Source organism: Typopeltis vanoorti, chromosome 8 (assembly GCF_054136105.1).
Source record: "Typopeltis vanoorti isolate ZY-2024b chromosome 8, IOZ_Tvanoo_1.0, whole genome shotgun sequence".
Taxonomy (NCBI): Eukaryota; Metazoa; Arthropoda; class Arachnida; order Uropygi; family Thelyphonidae; genus Typopeltis; species Typopeltis vanoorti.
In genome coordinates this window covers 89331537-89356675 of record NC_143556.1, presented here as the reverse complement: position 1 = coordinate 89356675, position 25139 = coordinate 89331537, and the positions used below count along the sequence as shown (strand labels likewise).

General features: G+C 37.9%; 1 protein-coding gene across 1 annotated transcript in view; it reads right to left on the bottom strand.

Annotated features, from left to right (window-relative positions):
• The window catches only part of LOC150104182 (sodium channel and clathrin linker 1-like), a 222682-nt gene that overhangs the window by 30203 nt on the left and 167340 nt on the right, over window positions 1-25139 (bottom strand). The window contains exon 15 of the mRNA XM_090396804.1: window positions 22706-22898. Coding sequence (XP_090252930.1) covers window positions 22706-22898 — 193 coding nt within the window. The remainder of the gene's footprint in view (window positions 1-22705; window positions 22899-25139) is intronic.

Here is a 25139-nt window from a genome sequence, read left to right as displayed (position 1 = left end):
TTGAATTCCTACATCTCTAAGGCCCACCGGATAATCCTCTGATTCTTATCCTTCATGGAAGAGATGAATGACAGAGGCTTGTGGTCAGAATGCAGGATTATCTGTTGCCCTAACAGCATATACCTGAACTTTCTAAGGGCGTAAACGATGGCGAATGCTTCCTTCTCAATTATGGAGTAGTTTCCTCTCAGATGATGAAAGCTTTCTACTGACAAATGCGATGGGCTTAAAGCCTTCCCCCCCTCCCTCTGCTCTACAACAGAGGCAATCGTATCATTGGAGACATCCGCTGAGAGAAAAAAAGTTTGACCAAGCCTAGGATTGGTCAGCACCGGGAATCTGGTCAAAGCCAAATTTAGAAGTTGATGCACTCGCTGTTGTCCCCCCCCACACACACACTCAAACTTTATCCCTTTTTTTGTTAGCCTAACTATGGGCTCCATTAATTTGGAGCATTTGGGAATGAACTTCCTATAGAAGTTAATCATGCCAAAATACCTCCGGACCTGTTTTTACAGTAGTGGGAGTCCTTGCCTTTAATATAGAAATCACATTGGTTTTTGTGGGTGTTATTACAGCTTCATTCACAATGTGCCCTAAATATTCCACTTCCCTGAGGAAAAACTGACACTTCGAGCACTTTAGGGAAAGTTGGGCCCTGTTTAGTCTTTCCATAACTCCCATCAGTAATCTACTGTGCTCCTTAATGCAAGATGAGTAGCTCAGGAGATCGTCCTGGAAGCATATAACTTCTCTTCCTAACATGTCAGATAGGACAGAGTTCATTAGACACTGGAAACTCATGGCTGAGTTCCTGGCCCCCTTGGAGAAGTCGACACAGTTGATACTTTTGCCATCTCGCAGTGAAGGCAAAGTACTTCCTGTCTTCCTCCCTTAGAGGAATTTGGAAGTAGCCAGAGTTTAAGTCTAATTCTGAGAAATATTTAGCTTCTCCCAGGCCGGTCAATCTTGCACACTGGAAAATCAATAGGTTTGGTGACCTTGTTTACCTCCCTCAAGTCCAGAACAAACCTTAACCCACCATTTGGTTTTTCTACTAAGATGAACCGACTGTTCCACCTAGAATTGAATCATTCAATAATGCCCACCTTCTCATACTCTAGTAATAACTTTTGGAGTGTGTCCATATGTTTGAGGGGTGTTTGATACTGTTTGACATATACTGGTACATTGGATGTAATTTGAACAGTATGCTGTACCTTGTTGGTGCAGGAAAGAGAGCTGATCTCTGTGAACACTCTCGGGTAGTGATGAAACACTAACTTGAAAAATTCTTTGATTTGAATCCTTTCCTGCTCTGAACTTGATAACTTAATGGCACCTTGTACTAACTTATCCTTCCACATACTCGAGTCATCATTATGATCCTTCAATTTGATTTCCATAGCCTTGCTCACCTCACCAGCATTCCTTATTCTGAATTCTGACCTGAACTTCTTTCTACATATAATAGATTTAGTTTAATCCTTTATCCCAGTGAGAGCAAACAAAGTTTGCGCCTGAAAATATCTTCAGGACTAAATATAGTGTTGTACTATCTTATCCAGTAAGTAGTGCAACACCAAGGCAACTCGTGGCAAAGGTGGAGCAAGCTACCAGGCACTTCTAACCCAGTATCTCCCATAATGCAAAACACATTTCCTATGTGGATATGTATACTGTTATGCATTAAAGGGATTGGCCATCTACCCAGACTAGTTTCGACCTTTATTGAGGTCTCTTCAGTGGGAGCCAGGCCCAGAGCTGGAGATACCAGGCAGAAGCAGTAGCAAGTCATCTGTGCCTATGGGAGTTGCCAAAAGGTTTATCACCTTTTTTAAAAATTACTCTGGATTTAGAGAAAGATGTTGAAAATTTATTTATCACTAGGTTAGACTATAATAGATTTAGTTTAATCCTTTATCCCAGTGAGAGCAAACAAAGTTTGCGCCTGAAAATATCTTCAGGACTAAATATAGTGTTGTACTATCTTATCCAGTAAGTAGTGCAACACCAAGGCAACTCGTGGCAAAGGTGGAGCAAGCTACCAGGCACTTTTAACCCAGTATCTCCCATAATGCAAAACACATTTCCTATGTGGATATGTATACTGTTATGCATTAAAGGGATTGGCCATCTACCCAGACTAGTTTCGACCTTTATTGAGGTCTCTTCAGTGGGAGCCAGGCCCAGAGCTGGAGATACCAGGCAGAAGCAGTAGCAAGTCATCTGTGCCTATGGGAGTTGCCAAAAGATTTATCACCTTTTTTAAAAATTACTCTGGATTTAGAGAAAGATGTTGAAAATTTATTTATCACTAGGTTAGACTATAATAGATTTAGTTTAATCCTTTATCCCAGTGAGAGCAAACAAAGTTTGCGCCTGAAAATATCTTCAGGACTAAATATAGTGTTGTACTATCTTATCCAGTAAGTAGTGCAACACCAAGGCAACTCGTGGCAAAGGTGGAGCAAGCTACCAGGCACTTCTTTGTTTGCTCTCACTGGGATAAAGGATTAAACTAAATCTATTATAGTCTAACCTAGTGATAAATAAATTTTCAACATCTTTCTCTAAATCCAGAGTAATTTTTAAAAAAGGTGATAAACCTTTTGGCAACTCCCATAGGCACAGATGACTTGCTACTGCTTCTGCCTGGTATCTCCAGCTCTGGGCCTGGCTCCCACTGAAGAGACCTCAATAAAGGTCGAAACTAGTCTGGGTAGATGGCCAATCCCTTTAATGCATAACAGTATACATATCCACATAGGAAATGTGTTTTGCATTATGGGAGATACTGGGTTAGAAGTGCCTGGTAGCTTGCTCCACCTTTGCCACGAGTTGCCTTGGTGTTGCACTACTTACTGGATAAGATAGTACAACACTATATTTAGTCCTGAAGATATTTTCAGGCGCAAACTTTGTTTGCTCTCACTGGGATAAAGGATTAAACTAAATCTATTATAGTCTAACCTAGTGATAAATAAATTTTCAACATCTTTCTCTAAATCCAGAGTAATTTTTAAAAAAGGTGATAAACCTTTTGGCAACTCCCATAGGCACAGATGACTTGCTACTGCTTCTGCCTGGTATCTCCAGCTCTGGGCCTGGCTCCCACTGAAGAGACCTCAATAAAGGTCGAAACTAGTCTGGGTAGATGGCCAATCCCTTTAATGCATAACAGTATACATATCCACATAGGAAATGTGTTTTGCATTATGGGAGATACTGGGTTAGAAGTGCCTGGTAGCTTGCTCCACCTTTGCCACGAGTTGCCTTGGTGTTGCACTACTTACTGGATAAGATAGTACAACACTATATTTAGTCCTGAAGATATTTTCAGGCGCAAACTTTGTTTGCTCTCACTGGGATAAAGGATTAAACTAAATCTATTATAGTCTAACCTAGTGATAAATAAATTTTCAACATCTTTCTCTAAATCCAGAGTAATTTTTAAAAAAGGTGATAAACCTTTTGGCAACTCCCATAGGCACAGATGACTTGCTACTGCTTCTGCCTGGTATCTCCAGCTCTGGGCCTGGCTCCCACTGAAGAGACCTCAATAAAGGTCGAAACTAGTCTGGGTAGATGGCCAATCCCTTTAATGCATAACAGTATACATATCCACATAGGAAATGTGTTTTGCATTATGGGAGATACTGGGTTAGAAGTGCCTGGTAGCTTGCTCCACCTTTGCCACGAGTTGCCTTGGTGTTGCACTACTTACTGGATAAGATAGTACAACACTATATTTAGTCCTGAAGATATTTTCAGGCGCAAACTTTGTTTGCTCTCACTGGGATAAAGGATTAAACTAAATCTATTATAGTCTAACCTAGTGATAAATAAATTTTCAACTTCTTTCTACATAGAGATAGTGTCTTATTAGCGAAGTCACACATAAATCTATGCTTCTCCAGAAAATCAAGGCCTAATATGACTTGATTACTAGTGTCTGCAAGCTTGGGGAGGAACAGCACTTCATGCGAGATATTTACCGGGAAGCATGGTATGGAGATTTTTGCTTTGACCTTCAATACTGAGAGGAGCTCAACCTTTGCGATTCCCATGATCTTTACAGGATTGCACAATTCGGTGAAGTTGTTAGGGATCGTAGTCCAGAATTCCTTGATTAATGGCATTGGAATCACAGATACATGAGCCCCGGTGTCAAACAAGAATTTGCAGGGGATTTCCTCAATAAAACCTTCCACCAGAGACAAGGGCAACCTTCCCTCTACCTCTGCCACCGATACTGTTTGCATTCTGTACCCCTCTTGTTTACTTGAGGTTCCCTTTTCAGGTGACTCACTGGCGACTGTAACTAGGTCTCCCCCTTTTATACTTGTTTTGGAGAGATTCGAAATCTCCAATCTTATTCCCTGTCCATCACGTCTCGAAGGGTGGGTTCCCTTCCTCACTTTAATGTTTCTGCAGATTTACTGCTTCTGACTCCTCTTTCATCATGCATTGATGGTACCTGAATGACCTCAGGAGATCAGAAACTACATTAGAGATGGACTTGTTCTCAAAACCTACAAGGAGGGGAACATGAGCCCCCAATCCCTTCCATAATTGTAGCCTCAAAGAGGAGGCGTGAGCCATCTCTTCCACTATTTTCTCTCTCTCTCTCTGGCCAGGTTGTAGCATCTATCCAAGTCTCTCGCCTCCTTTTTATAAATGACCCCTCTCAATTCATCACACAACCCAATCCTAAATTGTTGGAATGCTGTCCACTCCAGATGGGTCCTTTCCTCTGGGGATGTTCTCATGGATCGAGTAATGGACAGTGCTCTGTTTAGATAACTAGTTACACTTTTGCCTTCTTCCTGTAAGCATCCATACAATTCCCTCAAGGTTTGGGGTCCCCCTTTTTTTCTTTGAATACTCAGAGATTAGTATCTCTTTAAATTTTTGATATTCCAGAGTCTCTTTTAGAACAGAGGAGGAGTATAGGAAGGTATTGGCCTTCCCTACCAGCTTACTGCAGAGTAGCACCAGTAGCTGAAAGTCTGTCCATCCTCCAGCCATTCTTAGCTCTTCAATATAGCAAAAGAACACTATGACATCGTCTGTCTCTTCCCCGAAAATTGCAGGAACACCTGTTGTGGATTTATACACCTAAAGAACTCTGTATCGTTCATTCCTGAACTACTAGTAGGAGTGGACATGCTTATACCTGAGTTTACAATATACTACACTAGAAAATATTCAAATTACTCAGAATTTAACCTTTGCTCTTCAAATGCCCAGTCAGAATCCGAAACTTACTCACTGTGAACTGTCTAAGATTTCAATTTAATAGTACAATTCACATTCTGTCTGCTGCGCCATTTGTTATAATGATTCTAGTAGGTAATATTTACTTAACATGGCTTAACTCCTTTATTTAACTATCTCTTAAATAATTTGTCCTATCTCAGCAGTGCCTATAATGTGTCTATATTTGTCTTACTATTATATACTTCAACCCCTTACATTATCACGTGCATGAGCCTGATCTACAAAGGGATTGTCTCAAGGTTAAGCCAACTCCTTGGTAACAAAGCCTCTGAAGTTAACTTCTCTTAAGGTTCTGGTTAATCTAATCTATTTCTATACTAAGTTATCAATTATCAATACCTTCTATAATCAACCATGTTTGCAGTCATGGTCTTAATTAACAATTATCTCCTGCTTAGATCAGAATAATTTGAGTGGTGCATCGGATTCTTAGACACAGACAACCAAATTAATAAGAGCAAAAGGTTTATTTAACATAATGATCATCATACAGAATAAAGAACTTTCAATTATCACTGTACTACTAGATTACAAAGTAAAATTAATCAATATACATCACACAATAGTTAATACTACAAAAACACTATGTTCAAAGATTCAAAGCTCGCATTCTTAGATTATAAAACCAATAGTGACTTTTAGGTGTTAATCAAGCTGTCTGGATTAGACATCTCTACAGCTCTTAAACATAACTATCAATCAACAGAAGTATAATTATAATACATAGCACATATTGCTCACCGACTATGATTAAAATATCACAGTTCTGTCTTAATTTTAGATAGAGTCTCAAAACTTTATGAAGGTCTATGATTCTTAAGTTACAATTACCTTCCTCTCACACATTACTTGATTAAAAGTTTACTATACCGAACTTGAGGATTCCTCTTGCTTGTCCTTTCGATTCTTGGATTCCTTTCCTTCCAAACATTTTTTTCTCTCTATGTTAAGGCTAAAATTCCTGTCAACTTAGGTTGGTCCTCATGGAGTCTGCATACCGATCATCTATGCCTAGAATATTCTTAGCAAGGCGATTCTGCATCCATAAGGCACGCTACCTGGCCACTATGTTTTCCGGGAGTTGTCCGTTGCTTTGAAAATCGTCTATTCGTTCATCGTAGGGCTTGGAATCTGCGATCCCTCTAACCACGACCCGACACCTCCGACTTCTGCCACCGAGAGAGAATAGAGACTCTAGACAAAAAGTCTCCTGAGGGGGGGGGGGATTCCAGCCCTTTTATATCAACCACTAGTGGGACTCCTTGTAACACTAAATTTTCACCCGACATGTTATGCCTTTGCACTCGTGGATCTTGCCTTTTCATAGCGTCTTCCCCGAAAACTTAGGTCGGTGCGTGACTGCCTGAGGCAACTCACTAATCCGGTGTCTTGCACGCATACTTTGACCTTATAATCTCAGTTGGTTATAAAAAATTTACACAGTAATTCTTTTATATCAATTCTAACAGAAAATATGTATATAACAAATTCATTGTCTAACATACAATTTAGTTGGTATTTTACACGGGAATATTCACAAGTTTTACACTAATTACGGTATCCAATATTTCTCAGGCTATATACAACTTATACTAAAATACAAGCATATCCTTTTTCAAGGGTTTTAACTTGTCAAATTATGAATGAAACATTCCTTTGTGAATTGTATTCATTCACAATTTAACACAATGATGGTGCTGTGACAGTTTCATTTGCTCTACTGAGGAATTATTGACACAAGAAATGCAGTTCATCAAATCCACCTTCGTATCTAATGGCAAGCCATTCACTTAGGTTTATATCCAAGTAACCTTTTGCCTGATGAACAAACTTCTCCTTTCAAATACAGGATTGTTTGGAATGGTTATAAAAAGCTGTGAAACTTTGCTATGTCATCCTACTCTAAATAGATCTGATAGTTTAAGGCTATCCCCTTTATGAAGACTGCTCTCCTTAATATCCTAGTTAATTATTATTTTTTTTTAACATCATTAGGACTTGAGCAAAGTTTAAACTATGGTACTCAGTGTTATTTGCATGTTACTACCATATTTGCAATGTTTATTCTTCAGTTATGTTTGCCTATGTCTTGTTCAATTTTTGAATTTTATGCTAATGATACCTTTGATACTTGGGCAAACCTTGTACAAGAAATAAATCATTTCACCCTAAGTTTCTGCATTATTTATTTCTTCTGAAATGTGCCTATATGTATATTTCAATTCATCAAGAAATTTCTAAGCTTTATGAAGAACCCATTTCAAAGAGATATAACCAGTGGCTGCTCGTGGCTTGAAATTGTGGGGATGCTGCAACTTTCAAAATATACATACAAACTGTAAGTACAGTGTATACGTGTTTGGATAAAATATCAAAATTATGGTAAAAATTAAACATGAAAAAATATTGTTTATTATCGATAAAATTATACAGTTTAGTATAATTCAAAATTACTTAAAAATAAAATCCATTATCATAACCCCAATCTTTCTTTCTTCTTTCACTATGCGTTATTCCCACTCCCTGTGCAGGGTCCGCATGTTACTTAGATGCGACTACTTGTTAGTACCACTCCCAACTGTCCTGTCACTTAGGGGGGGGGGAATATATTTTTGACTGTAGAAGCATATGTTCATGGGGCCGGTTTGCCTGCTTGCAGGATGAAAAACGGCAGATAAACTGGCAGAAAAAATCCTACTGTCCGTGCCCAAGACCAGCTAACTTGGCTATGCCTGAGAAAGATCCTCAAGTTCCTCACGTCTTTGATGGGAATCGAACCTGGGACACTCCTTCCCCAGGCATATGGTTGCGAAGCGCAAAGCCACTAGGCTAACCATGCATTATTGGGATTATGATATTATCATAACCCTAATAATGTTCTAAAATAAAAACTATAACAAATGTTATATCTTTAATTGTAATGTTCAAATATTTAAAGAGACGGAGTAAACACAATAAGCACTACGAACACTATGACTGTATATAAACAACAGTGGAACTGCACGATGGACAGTGATTAAGCTAATAGCTCACAACTCACTATGATGTGCACATGCTTGCATGCGTAGCACATACTAGCAATATGACACTGTGGTAAACACAGTACTGCTAGCATCCTTCGCCCTCCTAAGTGCTATAAGATGGATTTTTATTATTTTTTATACAAAATACGAGAATTGTAAAGGATTGTTGATGGTAAAATTAAATATTACAAGCAAATATAAATAAATTAATAAATATATTTATATATCGAGAAAAATTGGGGGTGCTGCAGTTCCGCAGTGCCTGTGCACGAGCCACCCCTGGATATAACATCTATGATAAACTACTTGTAAAGCAGATCAAGTGCATTAACCTAAATTATTCACACAATATAGCAGGTAATTCCTAATTGCTGTAAAATTAAAAAAAAAAAAAAAAAAACAACTTTGCAGTCTCCAAAGTCCATCATATTTACTTACAAGCTACCAAATTCTTACTTTTATACCAACTTAATAATGCTGAAACAATCTTTTGCCTTTTTACAACAGAAATATCCAATAAACTCATGATGCTGTCGCTGGAATTGTTTAACATTATACAGTATCTGTCTTTCAATGGAATCTTATGAAAAAAAAATTTTAAGGTTGTTCATCATGATGAACTTAAATGGAAGTTTAATCAATTTAATCAATTCATCAGCTGTCTTCCCACATCATCATCTACTTCTGGGTAGATACTTTGATAAGATAGTTATTAATATACCTACTGAGATATCTGGTTAACTTGTAAAGAGTATGTGCATTATCTAAAAGGCCCTGACTTTGCCATTACAGCAAAAACAGTTCCAATTATGGATTTTTCTCTGCATTCAATACATAAACGTTACATAATATTTCTTTAACAGACTTTGTTTTGAAACAGCATAGATACTCTACAAATCTAAATCTTCATCTTCTAACATATCTGATACTTAAAGCCTTCCTTAAAAAATAAATTAAAAAAAAAAACATCATTACAAAGACTGAAAAGTAGAAGCAACAGTTTCAAGACAAAACAACAGAAAACTTACCTGAATGTTATGTGACTCCTCTACATAATGGTCAGCCTGGTTGGCCAAGTAGTTAGAATATCAGCTCTCTAGCCAAGAGCTCCATGCCCCTGGCAGGGTTTGAATCCTGCCAAAGGCATGGATGTTTGTAATTGTCCTACTAACCATTTACCATATGTACTGCTGTAATCTGTGTCCTGGCACAGTATGACCTTTGATGTTTTTGCACCATAAAAGTCAAAAATAACTAACTACATATTGTTCACTTTCTGATCATGCAACCTCTAACCAGTTATACATACTAGGCAAACATAGTGATGAAGTATTTTGTTGAGATGATGGAATTAGGAAGAAGCTTAACATCTACAACACCTATTTTCCTAGACTACAATTTCCCTAAAATTTACAAACCAGGAATTATACAAAAAAGCAAGGAAGCAAATTGTTATGTTTGAAACAAAGTGGTTGAATTTTCTTTGATGAATACACTGTTGCCTAAAACTGTTGGCATTAGTGAAACTCGGCTCTCAGAGTTAGATGAAGTAACTGGAATCAAGTGTAAAGGGCACATATCGTTTTCAGGAAGGATAGAAGATATAAGAAAGGAGGGGATACTGTTAATGATATCAGATGACTTAAGTCCAGTTAGAATAGAAACCTATAAAAGCAATATTGGTAAAAATGTCCTGTTTAATAGTGAGTTTGAGGCAACTAAGCTAACAAGGTGAAATATGTGGTGGGGATTTCTGCTACAGACCTGGTGGTTCAGCTGCTGGGGAGAAAGAAATGCTACTAAATTACCAAATTACTGATGGATACTAAATGAGTAATTATTATGTGTGAGTTAATTTATCTGAACATTGAATAGGTAGCAGAAAAACATGACAAGAATGAAGGAGAATTTATTGAGCTGATGCAAGAAACCTTTCTCATGGAGCATGTAAAGAAGCAACTCAAGGCCAGAGAGTGTTTCAATTAGGACAAGTTAAATGCTGAACTACGAAGTTGGAAATAATGAAAAATTAAGGAAAATTCTATCTTTAGTCCAATGGTATATCAGTTACTAAATGGGAAGGATATTAGCAATGCATGGAAGTTTGAAAAGATGCTTAAATGAGGTAATATATCTGAATGTGTCATTAGAGTCCGAAGAACAAATAGGATGAGAGTGAAATGAATGTGAAACCTCTTTAAGCAAGAGATGCATAAGAAGAAGAGCAAGAGGAAGTGTGAAATATTTAAAGTGCCACCAATTCCACTTAAAAAGGGATTGAGAACGTTCAGGTAGTTATTTGAATGACTGACGAATTGTGCCCAATATGTGTCCTACCTTGCCTCGGCATATTTTGCTTGTTAAGTTGTTTTACCTTAAACAGTGCAATGCCGTAACGGCTCTTTGGGAATTTAGAAGGCTTAATAACCTGCGTACAGTTCCTATAGCAACTGTAGCACTGAGAGCTATGATTAAGAAGTTTGAAGAAACTGAATCACTAGGATTCAGTTAGACCTGGCAGAGGACGGAAAGCAGCGCAAGAAGAGACAGTAACAGACGTTGCTACTGTGGTGTTCAACGACACAGGGACCAGTACTGGTCCAAGACCTCGTGCCATAGCTCGTGAACTTGATATGGTTTATGGTACAGTCTGGAAAATCTTACGGAAAATGCTTCACTTCTATCCGTATAAGTTCAGTTGTGTGCAAGCACTAACTACCGCAGATTATGATAAGCGCATGACCTTCCCGCTAACGTTTCGTGCCCGAATGGAGGTCAACAATGACTGGCCTTGGAGAATATTGTGGGGTGTGAGGCTCATTTTTATCTGAATGGGTCGGTTACCACTCACACTGCAGAATTTGGGCATCTGAACATCCCCAAGCGATCCAGCAAGTACCACTGCATTCTCCAAAAGTAGTCGTGTGGTGTGGCTTCACAGCCGATTTCATAATAGGAATATACTTTTTTGAGCATATTACCCCTACAGATCCTGTAACCTGCTCCATTACTGAGAGATTTATCGACAAATGCTGGAAAATTTTGTCATTCCTGCATTGCAGCAAAGACAATGTTTGGACTCCATAATTTTTATGTAAGATGGAGTCCAAACATTGTTCAAGGCCACGCACTGAACGTTCAGTACAGCCCCTTTTATGCCAGCATTTCAGTAATAGAGGGTTATGCAGTCAGTTCTTTCTGACGGCATAGCCACCTCGATCGCCAGACATCACTCCATGTGACTTTTGGCTCTGCCAGTGCCAAAATTCCCCCTATCAGCGACTTTTGGTACTAAATCTTTTTCTTTGCAGAAATCATCTCCCCATTGCCTTCAAAGTCTCAATATAAAATTTTGTCTCATTCCGTTTATTGGTTTTAGCTACAGATGCCTCTTTGGAGGCATCTGTAGCTAAAACCAATAAACCAAAGAGGGAAAGTATCAAAAATCCAAAGAGGGAAAGTTATTTTATAGCCACCCTGTATAAGAGTACCAACTGAGTTGGATAAAGGAAATGGCTACATGATGAGTTTGCTGGATTTTGCAAAGGCATTTGACAGAATGCCACATGGACCTGTTATACAAATCAGAACAAATGGGGATGGATATGACAATGGTTATATTATTATTATTATTACGGGCAACTCCAGGGAGTCATTAGACTCATCGAGGGAGGCCCCAAATCATTTTCATCACAACTATTCGACATTCATACAGTATCTATCATACCTCGCCTTAAACTCATTCACTGTCACAGCATCCACCACAGACTCAGGGAGCGCATTCCACTCATTCACTACTCTAAAAGTAAAGAACCCAGCTCTAACACCTTTACTAACCACACTTTTGCCCAGTTTCCATGGATGTCCCCTAGTCCTCCCACAACCAGCCCTGTTCTCAAAAATATCTTCTGAATTAATTTTATAGAAACCCTTCAGTAATTTGAATGTCTCAATCATATCTCCCCTCCTCCGCCTATCAACCAATTTTTGCAACCCACAAATCCTCAACCTGTTCTCATACGGTTCATTCCACAGACCTGCTATCATCTTGGTCACTCACCTCTGGATCCTCTCCACCTCCTCCCCATCAAGAAGAAACCTAGGTGACCAAATCTGAGCACAGTAGTCGAGATGAGGTCTTATCAAGGCTCGATACAGAGGAACAATAACCTGCTTGTCAACGTATTCTTCAGCAACCAAGTGATTTGATGAGCTGATTTGGCCACTTTTGCAATGTGTCCCCTAAATTTCAATTCCTTATCCACCAACACTCCTAAATCTCGTGCCTCATCAATTTCCTGGAGCACGGTTCCACCAATGCAGTAAACTGCCTCCCATCTTTTCACCCCAAAATGCATAACCTTACATTTTGCCACATTAAATTGACATCCATTCTCCCTAGCCCAGACCTCCAATCTATCCAAATCATCCTGCAAAATTTTGACGTCATCTGCATTCACTATTGCCCTACCCAACTTCGCATCATCCGCAAACAAATGAACTGTTCCTCTCAGATCCTTTCCTATATCATTTATGAACAAATTAAACAGCAGTGGTCCAAGAACAGATCCTTGTGGTACACCACTAGTCACAGGCCGTCTAGTGGACTCTACTCCTGAGTAAACCACTCTCTGATATCTCTCCGTCAACCACCCTCCTATCCATCTCACCAACCCTATGTCCATTCCCATATGCTGCAATTTACTGATTAGAATTCCATGTGGTATCCTGTCAAAGGCCTTAGCAAGGTCCAGCAGAATCACTGTAAACCCATTACCCTTATCCAGTTCAGCCGTCACTGTGTTATAATACGTGAGCAAGTTACTGAGGCATGACCTACCCTTCACAAAACCATGCTGTCCCCGATACAGTATCCCATTTTCTTCTATCCAATCTTGTATTTTCCTCTTGACTATTTTCTCTAAGACCTTGATAATGATTCCTGTTATGCTGATTGGCCGGTAATTTTCAACAGCAGCCTTGGAACCACCTTTGTGCAGTGGAACTATTTTCCCCTCTTTCCACCCCCTTGGGACTGACCCAGTCCTGAGGCTCAAATTAAACATAATGGTCAAGGGCACTGACAATTCTTTGGCCGCTTCACGTACGACACGAGCTGGTATACCATCCAATCCCACAGATGTATTGACATTGAGGTTCTGTAATAGACTAGTTACCTCTACCTCATTCATCACAATTCCAGTATAAGCTGTTGGTTCCTCCATTTCCGCAAAGCCACCACCTGGATGATATACTCTTGCAAAGTGCTCGCTCAGTAATTCCACAACATCGACTGATTCAGTTACCTCCCTACCCTCAGCATTTTTTAAGATCATTCTACCATGAGCATTTTTCCTTTTACTTGCAACATATTGAAAAAACTGTTTGGGATTCTCTTTAGCCTGCATGGCCAATTTCCTTTCGTAATCTGCTTTTGCTTTTCTTACCACCCTTGTTACCATCCTGGCCTGAGCTTTATACTGTTCATGCACCTGATGGTCACCCTTCTCCTTAAATTCCCTCCACAATTGTTTCTTTTTTTGCAGCTCAAGCTTAATAGTGTTATTCATCCATTTAACCCCTACCTGATTTATTATTCGGACTCTTGGTATACAGTCAACCATTGCCTCCTGCAAACAGTTCTTAACCACCTCCCATGCACCATCAACATCCAGCCCTTGCAGTTTTACATGCCATGGCATTGAGCCAAGCACACACCTAAGCTTGTCATACTTACCAGCCCGGTAATTCCACATATACCCTGTCTTAATTGTAAATTCGACTCCTTTAGCCACCTCCCAAGTCATGACCTTATGGTCACTCTCACCAATTGGTGGCAACATGGTCATGTTCGTTACAGCTACATTCTCAGTTGCAATTACTAGGTCCAGCACTCTCTGCCCCCTGGTATTTTCCAATACATGTTGCCGTAGATAGTTGTCCCTTAATAACTGCATAAAATCCAATTCCTTCCTCCCATGTGCCCTCTCCTCTTTCCAGTCAATGTTACCATAATTGAAATCACCCATAATAATTACCCTCCTTCCATTCATTTCTTCTATTTGCTTATGCATACTATTCCCACCATCCACTCCATCACCCGGTCTATAGCAGCACCCAATTGTATATTTTGTTCTGCTAGATTGTATCTCACACCAAACAGCCTCAAATGTGCTTTTTTCCCCATCCTGCAGTTCAACTTCTATAATCCTTGGCTGAAGCTCATCAGCTATCATCAATAACACTCCCCCCCCCCCTTTTGTTCACCCTGTCACTCCTGAACACGCTATACCCATCGCATTCAATCCCACTAGCTTTATCATCTTCTGTCAGCCATGTTTCACTAATACCGACAACCTGTGGCCTGGAAGTGCCAACCATGGCCAAAAACTCTTCCTTCTTGTTCCTAATACTCCTGGCATTAGTGTACATGAATCGCAGAAGCCCATTTGTCCCATCCCTACTTTGATTCCTTATACTAATTATCCCATTCTGATTTGTTGTCCGTCGTACTCGCACGGGCGTAATATACTCATTCATACACTTAACTGCCCCCCCCTAAAGTCTGCATATCTACTCCCCCCCTCTTAATAAATCTAGTTTCCCTGAGTCTGTACATCCACTTCCACATCATTCATCAACACTCTTTCAAGTCTCCGTACACCAACTCCATTCAAATGTAACCCATCCATCTTATATAAGTCCTTTCGCCCATCGAACTCATTCCACACATCCACAAATTCCACACCACTCTCCATGCATAACCCACGCATAAAGTCATTGGCAATTATGGCCCTCCTTCTAAACACTTCGCTGTCATACCGCGGTAAGATACTCACCATCCTAACTCTCTCAATCTTCTCTTTTGCTACCTCAAACAACTCCCTCACATCCTCTATCATTTCCATTTTGTCCTCTTTCAAATCATTCGTTCCTGCCACTATTATCATCTCTTTCACCCTCTGTTTTTGCAGTCGAATAGATTCGCTGACGTCCTTTATGTTCGCACCCGGCTGGTACGACTTCGTTAAACTCTCAATTATTACGCCTCTTAATAGCGAATCCCCATACAGCACTCGCTCCTTCATTTTATTGACGTTTACGTACATTCTATTTTTTGCCGTCACAGACTTCCGCCGGTTATTTGTCGGTACGTTCAACACACATTTTTGCATACGTTCCAGTTGTCGTTTGGCTCTGTGTATCGCGCCATGTAAACGGGCAATTTCGCTACTCGCATTTATCTCACCATTTTCATTATCGAAGTAAGAGGTAATAACAAGAAAAGTTTAATGCAGAGAAATATAAAGTTATGCATTTTGGGATAAACAGATTACAAGCTATGTACCACATTGATGGAAATGTACTCTAGGAAAAAGATGGTGCAAGGGTGGTTGATGTATAGATACCAAAAAAAGTGGCATATGGAGGAGCAGAATCCAGGTCACTAGTGGTTTGGTGCAAAGTTTTGTTTAATGTTTAATTAATTAAACAAATTAATGTTTAATTTGTACATAAATAATATAAAAAGTAATCTGAAGGGGAAATATTCAGTTGTTTGCTGATGATGCAAAATTGGCAGAGTAAGAGGTCTTCTTCATTAGTATTCTGCAATTGAGTAGGTTTTTCTTTTAGTAGCAGAAACTTTCCTTTCACCCTCTTCTGTTCTGGGCCTTCTCTTTCAAGGTTGTGTACCTGTCTCCATTAAGCATGTCATCTAGCATTGTTTTCCTTACTCTTCCTCTGGGTCTATTTTTCCTTCGATGGCATCTCTGATGATTCCATTCCCTCTCAGAATATGTCCGATCCAGTTTCCCTTGCTTCTTTTTATCCTCCTTAACAGAGTAAGAGGTAATAACAAGAAAAGTTTAATGCAGAGAAATATAAAGTTATGCATTTTGGGATAAACAGATTACAAGCTATGTACCACATTGATGGAAATGTACTCTAGGAAAAAGATGAAGCTAGGAATTTGGGGACAGCAGTAGATAGAGCATTGAGGATTTAGAGGGTATATCGCTAAGAAGCTATTTCTCTTTATAAGGTCTAGATATGTCCACATCTGGATTACTGTGCTCAGGTCTGGTCACCTGAGTTTCTTAGGGATGAGGAAGCAGTAGAGAGGATCCAGAGGCAAGTGTCCTGTGGAATGCTCCCTATAAATACATTGAGGGCTTGTGGATTGCAGAAGTTGGTTGACAGGCAAAAAAGAGTGGATATGATAAAAACAATTATTTAAAGGGTTTTATAGGATTAATGCAGGGAAAAATGTTTCAGCACTTGGCTACAGGGATAGAACAAGAGATTATGCCTGGAAGTTGAGTAAAAGTGTAGTTAGTAAGGGGTATGAGGACTACACTTTTCATTTGGAGAGTGGTGAATGAATGGAATGGGTTCAAGGAGAGGTTATGATACATACTGTGGCCAGTTTGGGCTTCCTGTAATGAGTCTTAAAGACTCCATGGAGGTGTCCATACAATAAGAATAATAATAAAAAGCTGCACTAAATTTACACAAGTTGGGAAAAGACATTGACAGAACAAGAGGTAATGCCTGGAAGTTGAGTAAAAGTGTAGTTAGTAAGGGGTGTGAGGACGACACTTTTCACTTGGAGAGTGGTGAATGAATGGAATGGGTTCAAGGAGAGGTATGATACATACTGTGGATAGTTTGGGCTTCCTGTAATGAGTCTTAAAGACTCCAAGGAGGTGTCCATACAATAATAATAATAATAATAATAAAAAGCTGCACTAAATTTACACGAGTTGGAGAAAGACATTAACATTCTCCATGCACAGTATTTTTAGGTGACTGTTCATTCATGTTGTGTGGGTAATTGATGATCCACATTGCAGAACGTACTTTAAATGTTTGTAATGTATGTCTTACAATATTTGTAAGATTGCAAATATCATTATCATCAAGAAGATGTAACATACAAAATGTGCTATGCAACAAAATGAATACTTTTATTTAAAGAATTATAATTAATACAGATTGTGATGTATGGTCTTACATTAGCATCTAATAATATGAAAAAACCAGAGGCACCCATGAAAGGTATCAGAAGAGGTTGGTTCCTAACGGGATCTGACCATTGTTTTTATCAACATTCCCATCAATACTTACCACTGTAGCTATTGTCTTCACTCTCCAAACTAGATAAAATTTGACAGCATTAGTAGGATGGGATACCTGTATTTCACTTGATGTATTGCTTGAAAATCCTTTTTCTTCAGATGATATAATTTGTAAGATCTGACAACACTCAACTTTACATATCCTGGTTGCTGGCCTGATTGGCCGAGCGGTTAGCGTCTAATACCCCCCCCCCGATGAGTCTTCAAACTCCCTGGGGGTGTCACGTAGTAATAATAATAATAATATCAAAACTATTTCATAAGATGCATCACTAAGAGCTCACTTAAGGGCCCAATCTCACCACATGTGGTGTGCCCCATTAGTAGGTATCCACTGAGTACAGAACGAATAAGGATGAGTTGGTAATTTGGGACTTAGCCTTAAATTGGCCTCTCCATTGCCTTAAACTAGAAATACATATAATGGTACTAAATGACGAGATTTTATGCAGGCTGGAATGTTTGTGGGTTAAACAAGACCAGCTCCGCCCCTCCTCCCTCTCCACTGTTCTCATCACGGAACCAGGACGAACAGTGAAAAGTCAGTTACTGGAACAAACTCCAACTCAACATCTAGAAGAAGAAGAAAGTAAACCCAACATCAGAAGAAATTAAGGTAAATGTCTGGTAAAGTTGATACCTCAATGGATTAATGAATGGAAAATGGCATGCTACACAAAGTATGAACAGAAGTATCCTGTGCAATAGTTGAATATGATAGAGGGTGCTGTCATAAGAAGAAAAATTCTACACCACAAGGTCATCAGTGATTCACATATGATATGATGCATTAAATCTGATAATTATGTATTAATTGATAATATTATGTTCTAATGTTTCTTTCAATAGTGGAAATCATAAAAAGGCCTGAACAGTAAGTCAATCATGGTGTAGATATTTATTAATTATTTATTTATTTTGTAATATCGACTTGCACCATTTGTAATTGTCATTGTTTTCTAGTTACTCTTATCTTCAATGAATCCCCCCCCTTACACTGATATCTATGTCTGCTTTAACTTGTTCTAATCTTTAAACTCATGTCTGATACTAGAACTTGACCTTAGTCTGCTTGTAATCCGCTTAACTTACCCCCCCTCTCAACTTCATAAGGTAAACCCTTATATGTGCTAGTGTCGTAAAATCAGGAAAAAATCTCATTAAGGGAAAATCCTCAATTTAGATTGCTATTGCTCATGTTTAATAGCCCTCGAAAAATTTATATAGTTAACGACTGCACCATCAAGGACTATGTAAATATTTTTATTCTTTACAAACATGAGAATTTTTCTGCTAAACACATATAAGAATCCTTTGTTCATTAATCTCAAGCAACTCTGAATTGTACAGTCGTGGTAGTTACTTTACTTCGGTCACACAGGTCCGATCAGTTTTTGTGAGACAGTGCATTGGTATCAAGAAGCTATTTACAAAACAAAACATGTTTATTTTAACTAAGACAAATATCTTACAAACAGCAATGGGCATATCACGTGCTTGAATCACAATTTATGAAGTAAAGCTAATCACCTGAGGCATTAAACAAGGAAATCTCACACACAACTTATTTATCACGTGAAAGGTCCTTAGCCCGTAAAGCCATGCATTCAATTTTATAAAAATTAAGACAAATTATATGTAATACTTTCTGTGCGTTAGTTAACACATTATATATAATATAAGTTTGTACCACATAATGGTACAAACTTATACCATTCATTTATGCACATACAGACTAACACTCGGCTCTCTAACTTCTTTGCTATGTACTACAATTGACTAAACAGGGCTAGCATCGATTATCTACAAAAACAATCATGTACAGTAACATAGAGCAATCTACTTACTAGCTCTCAGTATCTTGTAAAGTCCTAGGTTTTCAAGGGTTATGGGTAAGTTCTGCTGGTTCCTTCTTCATTCCTGCAAGACGGCTGCGATCGGACACTATTCGATGGTTGTCGTCTTGCAAGTTCTCTCCCTTGGGAGAGTAATATAGTTCTTTGGCGATTTTAGGAACTCCTCCGGTTTCAGCATACACATGGGTCGGTACTTTCGTCAAAGAACATCTCAGAAGGTTCTTATGAATACGGCCTCTTCTGACTCCCCACCTACACTGGGGTTACCTACCAGTGAACTTCCCAAGATCTCCAGAACGACTCTTCAAGAGATTCCTTACTCTTCTCCTCCCAAGACTCCAGAAAAATTTAAAAAAAAAAGGCCTGTTTGCCTGCCAATCAAACCCCTTTATATCATTTGACATCCCTTGTCTTACCATCCAAACTTCCCAGATTTTCCAGAAGTGCCCTGACATCACCTAAGCTTACTTTAGGTCTCGGCAGCAAAACTCCTATATTTCAGTGACCTTAGAGATTATTGTTCACCTTCAGCTTACTAATATAATCCTGTCTAATTCTTTTAGTTACATATACTTGGAGTTCTACATTCAGTTATTTTCACAATACAATACTAAGTTTAACACATTAAAGTAGGTTATATACACTTCTAATTTTATATATATTTTATGACCTATGTAAAATCAATATAGGTGAAAAAAAAAGTTCTTTATTTCACCATAAGGGATTTTACAGTGGATCGTCAATGACCCATGTAGGAGAAATGTTAAATGGAAATAAGAAAAAATTTTCTATCAATTAATGAAGAATAGAAGAAGCAATCAGGAACCATTTTAATAAATGGAGATGGAAAACTTGAAACTATTAGAAGAGAAGTTAGAATGATGGCTTTTAGAGATCTGTTAAACAAAGATGAAACTATAGTGCAATAAAATGGAATTAATACAGAGATGGGGAAGATAACAGGAAAGTAGTTATGGTAGATTTGAACAAGCATTAAGGAAGATGAAGAATGGAAAATCTACTGGCATAGACGATATGCTTGTTGAAGGGATCAGAACAGCTGGTAGTTCAAGAATAAAATGACTGTGGCATCTTCATACTTATCTGGAGAAAGACATTTGATGAGTGGATGAAGGGGATTATTGTTCCAATATACATAAAGGAGGCACAAGAAGGGAGTGTAACAACTATAGAGGAATAAACATTGTGCTACTGTGTAAAGATTTATAAAGGGATAATGGCAACAAGATTAAGGGATAAAACAGGAAGTCCTGAGAGAAGAGTGTTTGGTTTTAGAAAAGGGAGATGAACTGTTAATTTGATTTTTTTTTGTGAGAGAAATGAATAAGAAAGACATTGAGGATTTGGAGGAAGAAAGATATATGGATATTATGAATATTTTGGGACTAGATAGTTCACAAGTGTTGAATAAACACTTGTGAACTGCTGGTTTAAGTGGTTGGGACACGTAATGAGAATAAATTAAAAAATACCAAGAAAAATGTATAAAATAAAAACTGAAAAACTAGCAAAATAAAAGATTTAGAAAAAGAAACTTGATTTGGAACAGTGTTCATGAAGAAAGAATATGGGAGAATGGAAAGAAAAGGAGAGTTTTTATCTACTTGATGTGACAGCTTCTGTTTGAGCAGTTACCAATTAAGAAATTTAGGGGTTCTTATATACTAAGAATAACTCAATGTTTTGAATTTGATTCATCTTTAGGCTAGCTGTAGATGTTGTGTCAATCACAATGCTGTAGGTATTGGCAACCTATAGTAGATTTTCCATTTTGGTTAAATAAGTTTCATATCTAAAATTACTGCAGTGTTACCCTTATTGGCTTCAAGCACTATGATGTCTTCATTATTATATATGGAGTTACCTTTAATGCTAATGACTCAGTACATCACTGGGCAGTAGATAAGAAAGATGTTAATAGAGTGTAGGCAAGCAAAAATTCAGATACCTAACTAGCACTAAATCCTGAGAAACTTTGAAACTTTTATAATAAATTCTTCTCTCATAGTATACAAATATGTATACTCTTATATGATTTCCAAAAGAATGGAACTCTCTTAATTAAATTAAAAAACTTCCACTCTAGCAGTAAAACTAGTTTATTTAAATTAAGGGGATATTAATCCCACATTGTTTTAAAACCGAATAAGAAACTCAAAGATTGGAATCAGAGAGTTTCATGCCGAATATAGTAAACTATAAAAGTATCGGCGATTACTAGCGTGAGCTAATGCAAGTAATCCTAGTATGTAGTACAATCTCGGGCAACTCCCAGCAAAGATGAAGTTCTGATTGCTATTCTTGGTATTTCCCATATTGTAAAAACACATTTCTTAGGAAATGTATGCTGTTATTACATTATGGTGGGAGGTCACTACCCAGACCGGTTTCAGCCTTTTTTGAGGCTTCATCAGTGAGTAGCTAGACCAAATTACTAGCGATCACGCTAGTAATCACCGATACTTTTATAGTTTACTATATTCGGCATGAAACTCTCTGATTCCAATCTTTGAGTTTCTTATTCGGTTTTAAAACAATGTGGAATTAATATCCCCTTAATTTAAATAATGTTTATATCGCCGAAATGAAGCCTACTGGCTCCTTATATTTAAGTAATTTAATGGTTGCACCTGTTTGACAACTCGTATAGCAGAGTATATAAGTTCTTTTCGCTATACCCTTTGGTATCTATTTGGTCTAGCTACTCGCTGATGAAGCCTCAAAAAAGGCTGAAACCGGTCTGGGTAGTGACCTCCCACCATAATGTAATAACAGCATACATTTCTTAGGAAATGTGTTTTTCATTATGGAAAATACCAAGAATAGCAATCAGAACTTCACCACCTTTGCTGCGAGTTGCCCGAGATTGTACCATGTACTAGGATTACTTGCATTAGCTCACGCTAGTAATCGCCGATACTTTTATAGTTTACTATATTCGGCATGAAACTCTGATTCCAATCTTTGAGTTTCTTATTCGGTTTTTGTGGGATTAATATCCCCTTAATTTAAATAATGTTTATATTGCCGAAATGAAGCCTATTGGCTCTTTATATTTAAGTAAAACTAGCAGTTAACTAAGTAACTAATAAAACTAAAGAAGGTGATGGAATCTTTATTTAAAAGGCAAAATAATCTCTTTTGTGAAAACAACTTTTAAAGTAATAAAAAGGCAGTTTATGGAAGAAATCAAGCTCAGAAGATATGAAAATTCAAGAAAGAAACAGCTAGAAAACAGAATTAATGGAATATTTTTTATTTTGAAAGCATTAACTAAACTGGTTACTTTTAGCTTAGGAAAAGTGTAAGTGAATCTAATTTAACTCTTTTGTTTTGAGTTGAATATAAAAATTTCCAATGAAAAACACTGATTTATACTTACATCTTTCTTCAACTTTTTTTGCATAATAGTTAATTCTTCTTCTAAAGAACGGCATTCATGCTTTAGCTTTTCAACCTGATCAACAAGTTGTACTTTCTCTGTTGCAGCTTTTGCAAAATCAGTCTGAAAGTGCTGTACCCTTTCTTTCAGAGTTTTGCATTCGCTATCATAAAATCTAATTTCTTGTGAATAACTATAACAAGAAATGTACTTTAATCAACATTATGTATATTTGAACCACCTTAATTTAAACTGCTGTCTAGAAATAATTATCAAGTTTTACTTTATGAAACCATTTAATTTAAGAATAACCAGATATCATGTAACAACTATTTATTAACTGCTGAATATAGGAATACACATGGGACATTACATAAGAAAAAATTCACAACAGTCTTAAAGGATTATGATTAAGGATGTGTAATCAAGATGAATAAAATGAACTGGAAAGTATGACTTTGTAGGAAATGTGATATCTTAATGGAGCATGATGTTTTTATGAATGAGAGTACTGAATGAGGAATAAATAGTTGCAAGCAAGCAGAAGGTGAAAGGGAGTAGAAGATTTTGAGTGGTATAAGACAGAATGATGGTAGAAGAATCAAAAGAAATGCATGAAAGAAGGTTTGGAAAACAGGCAATGAATGATTCCATTATTGGAAGTATGGTGAATTAGAAGGAGGATAAGGGAGATAATACCAGGGTAACTGAGGTTTTGAAGTAAACAAAGAGGAGAGTTGGTGGTGACAGCAGTAACAAATATTTGGATGGACAGAAGGAGAGAATGGAGGATGGATATCAGGTCACTGACATTAGCAAAAGATAATATTATAGCAGAAAAAAAAAAGTGGTCAGCATGTTGCTGCCCAGATATAACAGCAATGAGTTGATACAATAAATAAGGAGATGATGATGAATAGTATTGGCAGATCATATAAGATGATGAGAGAACAGTTTGTTAAGGTGTGGATTCAATATGAGGAATGGTTGAAACTATAAAAGTGATGGAGTACACTCGATGGATTTAGTGCAAGTCATTTAGAGAGGCTGTTGGGACGGGGGGGGGGGGGGGGGGGGAGTACAGACAGAGAGCAAGAGAATAATAAGGGAAGTGAATGCGAGATCTGAGGAAGTAAGAGGAGAGCAGAAAGGCATGAGAAATTACACCAAAGTAGTTGCAAATGGACAGAAAAGCGGTGAGAGTTTGAGTGGGGAGTATGTGATGAGAGTAAGAGAAAAACAGAAGAAACTCTTGGAAAAGCATTCAAAAAGAATCTGAGTTTGATTAGGTATACCTGATAATGGGAATGCTTTTGACATGCTTGTTTTACAAGAGTCTTGCAACAGGGCTCAAGAATTGAGTTGAAGGAGGTAAAAGGAAATTTTATTCACTCTACAAAAAGAAATGCTAAGACTATGGTATTTAGATAGGACTAGGATCCAGGAGATTGGGATGACTGCAAAAAGATATTTCATGCTGGTCAGCAAGGGAGGTCACATGTTGGCAATTCACCAACACATTATAATGGAGTACTAGATGGAGAACTAAATTAAAGAAGAGTAAAAAAAAAACTAAAGAGTGTATGCACTATAATATAGAAAGAAAAAAATGAACTATACTGAGGAAAAAGCAAAAGAAAAAATACCTGGGATCAGTGGATAAAGCATCTCTGCACCAGTAGACTGTGGGTTTGTCCTCAGGTGAGGATATGAGGACATGTACAAAAAATCACTTGTCAGTGATTTTCATTGAAAGGTGATTTACATATCAGTGCCAGAAAAAGATGGAGATATGAAAGGAGAAGTAGCATGTAGGTGAGATGAAATAAGAAGACATCAGGGTGGACAATTACAACCCAAAGACTGCCTATGAAGATAAATATTGTTTTCTAAGACTTACAGCAATACCGAAACATGGTAAATGACAAATTGTCATCATTTTCTGGCATAATATATAATTTCAAGGAGTGTACCATATATTATGATAGTCTAACACAATATTTTATCACTACTTTTTTCTTCTATCTACAGCTTTCTCCCATTTAAACTGGTCTATTATTTTGCTGAAGACTTACAGAAGACTTTTGAGAATTCCCTATACCTCTTATGAAACCAATGAAAATGTCTGAAACTGATTGACTCAGTAGATGGGAGAAAAAGGGAAAATATTCTGACAGTCATCAGAAGAAGACAGATGAAATGGTTCGGACATGTGGAGAGGGCTAATGGCATTCCAAAGCAAACCCTAAAAGGAATAGTTCCGGGATCAAGGGTTAGGGGCCGACCTCGGTTAAAATGGACTGATAACATCAAAAAAAAAAATGGACATATTCCTCCCTTTCTCAACTGACATCAAGAACAAGAGACCGAGACTACTGGAAGAGGCTAGCAAAGAGTATCACCTACCAGCCATGAATGACCCAACGGTTCATTT